This window comes from Glossina fuscipes, unplaced genomic scaffold (genome assembly GCF_014805625.2).
Source record: "Glossina fuscipes isolate IAEA_lab_2018 unplaced genomic scaffold, Yale_Gfus_2 78222, whole genome shotgun sequence".
In the NCBI taxonomy this organism is placed as follows: Eukaryota; Metazoa; Arthropoda; class Insecta; order Diptera; family Glossinidae; genus Glossina; species Glossina fuscipes.
Window position 1 is genome coordinate 1 of NW_024004557.1, and position 1775 is coordinate 1775.

The following is a 1775-nucleotide window of genomic DNA, read 5'->3' on the forward strand; positions in this document are numbered from 1 at the left end:
TGGTTTGCAGTACCAAAGTATAAAGGGACGAATGCCAACCATATTACGCAAGTAGTATACATAGTAAAACCTTTAAAGAAAATGTTGTTTTTTTTTTTTTTTTTTTTATGTTTCCCAACAGTTTTTGTTGTTGGCCAATTGCATTGCCAATTATTTGCTTACCTATATGCTTCGATTCATTGAAAGCTTCCGGTATTTTGCGCGTTAACACAGCATATACCGTACAGATAACAATCAAAACAATGGGATAAAAAAATGCTATCATGTATGAAGCATCTATATAAGAATCGCAAACCAAAAGATTATCTTCCCGCGTGGGATGATGGTACATGGCATGCGAAGGTGCTATAACCATCCATACTCCGTTGATTAGAATCTATTCAATAATCAATGATTGTTTTTGTTCTTTTGTTTTCTTTTTTGATTTATTTTTGTATTTTTTTGTTTTTTTTTGTAAACATTTAACTAAATTCCATTACCTGTATAAATATTAAGCCAGAACAGATGACCAGTTGCGACTTAGGGCTTATAAATGACGGTCTTTTAGCTGATTGTTTGCCTGCTTTAAATATGCGAGCTATACGATTGGTTTTGGTTAAAAGGGCGGCATAAACTACCGTAAAGCAGAAACCAACGCCGAACCTAAAAGAATAAATATTTACAACAGTAACTACAATGCACATGGAAAGTGTGTAAGTGTTAAAGTTTTACAATATGACTGAGATTTTCTTTTAATCCTCTTTATCATTGCCTATGCTTACGAGCTAACGGGATTTCTTAACTTTGCCGATTTGCTTCTCATTCTCAGTATCTTTCCCTATATATTTTTTCACGGCAATCTTTTGTAACCTCGTTCCGTCGTACTTCCACACTTATCAGATCAATAACTGTTTTAAGGACATTATCGGACACATCTATTATATATATTCTTACATTCTGTCAACCCTAAGGATTAAGAGGTAAATGTTAACTTTATGCAGTGGTTTCTTATTGCCATGCTGACATACGAGCGGGCACACGATCCTGCTTAAAACTAGTAAGACAACTTACAGTCATATGCTAAGCAGCATCACAGAAACGTCACAAGATCTACTTTTAGAGGTGATTTTCGTTTTCCCTTCTTTTATAACTCAATAGATATTAGGGAGTTTGTAGTGGTTATATCTCAAAATCGGGTACCAAGCAGATTGTATGTCGCAAGGGCAGAATATGGCTGTTGGCATGCCTGGCTTCTGCTTTATGCTTAGTACACACTATCCAGAATATATTTGATAGTTCGGTGACGAATGGAAATTCGGCAAAACTTCTACCTTAGGGCGAGAAAATGTTCGCTTCGGTTCACTTGCGAATGGATTAGTGTCGTAAAACACTTATGTTATTGAAGTCGTAACAGCGAGATCTTTGTAGTGGTAATTGTGAAAAGTTCTTAACCGATATCTGCTATAAATTAGTTCTGTTTACCCAAACCTTTTTGAAGCAAAATTTGATACTTTAACTTGACCTCTGGCGGCAGCTGATTAGGCAGCTGAAAATCAGAAAGTAAATTTCTAATATTAAGGCGATATGTAATTGACCCAAGTCAACAATTAGCAGATTATCTAGCGACTCAACGCATGCGAAGCCGTGCTCCTCATAATCGATTGACACATCGGTCAACAACTTGACCAACCCTTTGACATATCATTTGGCTTAAGACAGGCGTTTCGTTAAGAGTTCGCTCATGAAATGAGTTGCTCGGGACAAGCGTTGTTTTGTTCATATTTTTCCTCTGGTGT

At 36.3% G+C, this 1775-nt stretch overlaps 1 protein-coding gene across 1 annotated transcript; it reads right to left on the reverse strand.

Annotated features, from left to right (window-relative positions):
- Positions 1-13: 13 nt before the first annotated feature.
- On the reverse strand, positions 14-642 carry LOC119643991 (metabotropic glutamate receptor-like; the record flags this gene model as incomplete). The annotated part of the gene is made up of 3 exons (XM_038043506.1): positions 14-70; positions 163-376; positions 480-642. Coding segments are annotated over 3 exons (434 nt in total), but the record flags the coding sequence as incomplete, so codon positions are not given.
- Between the last annotated feature and the right edge of the window lie 1133 nt (positions 643-1775).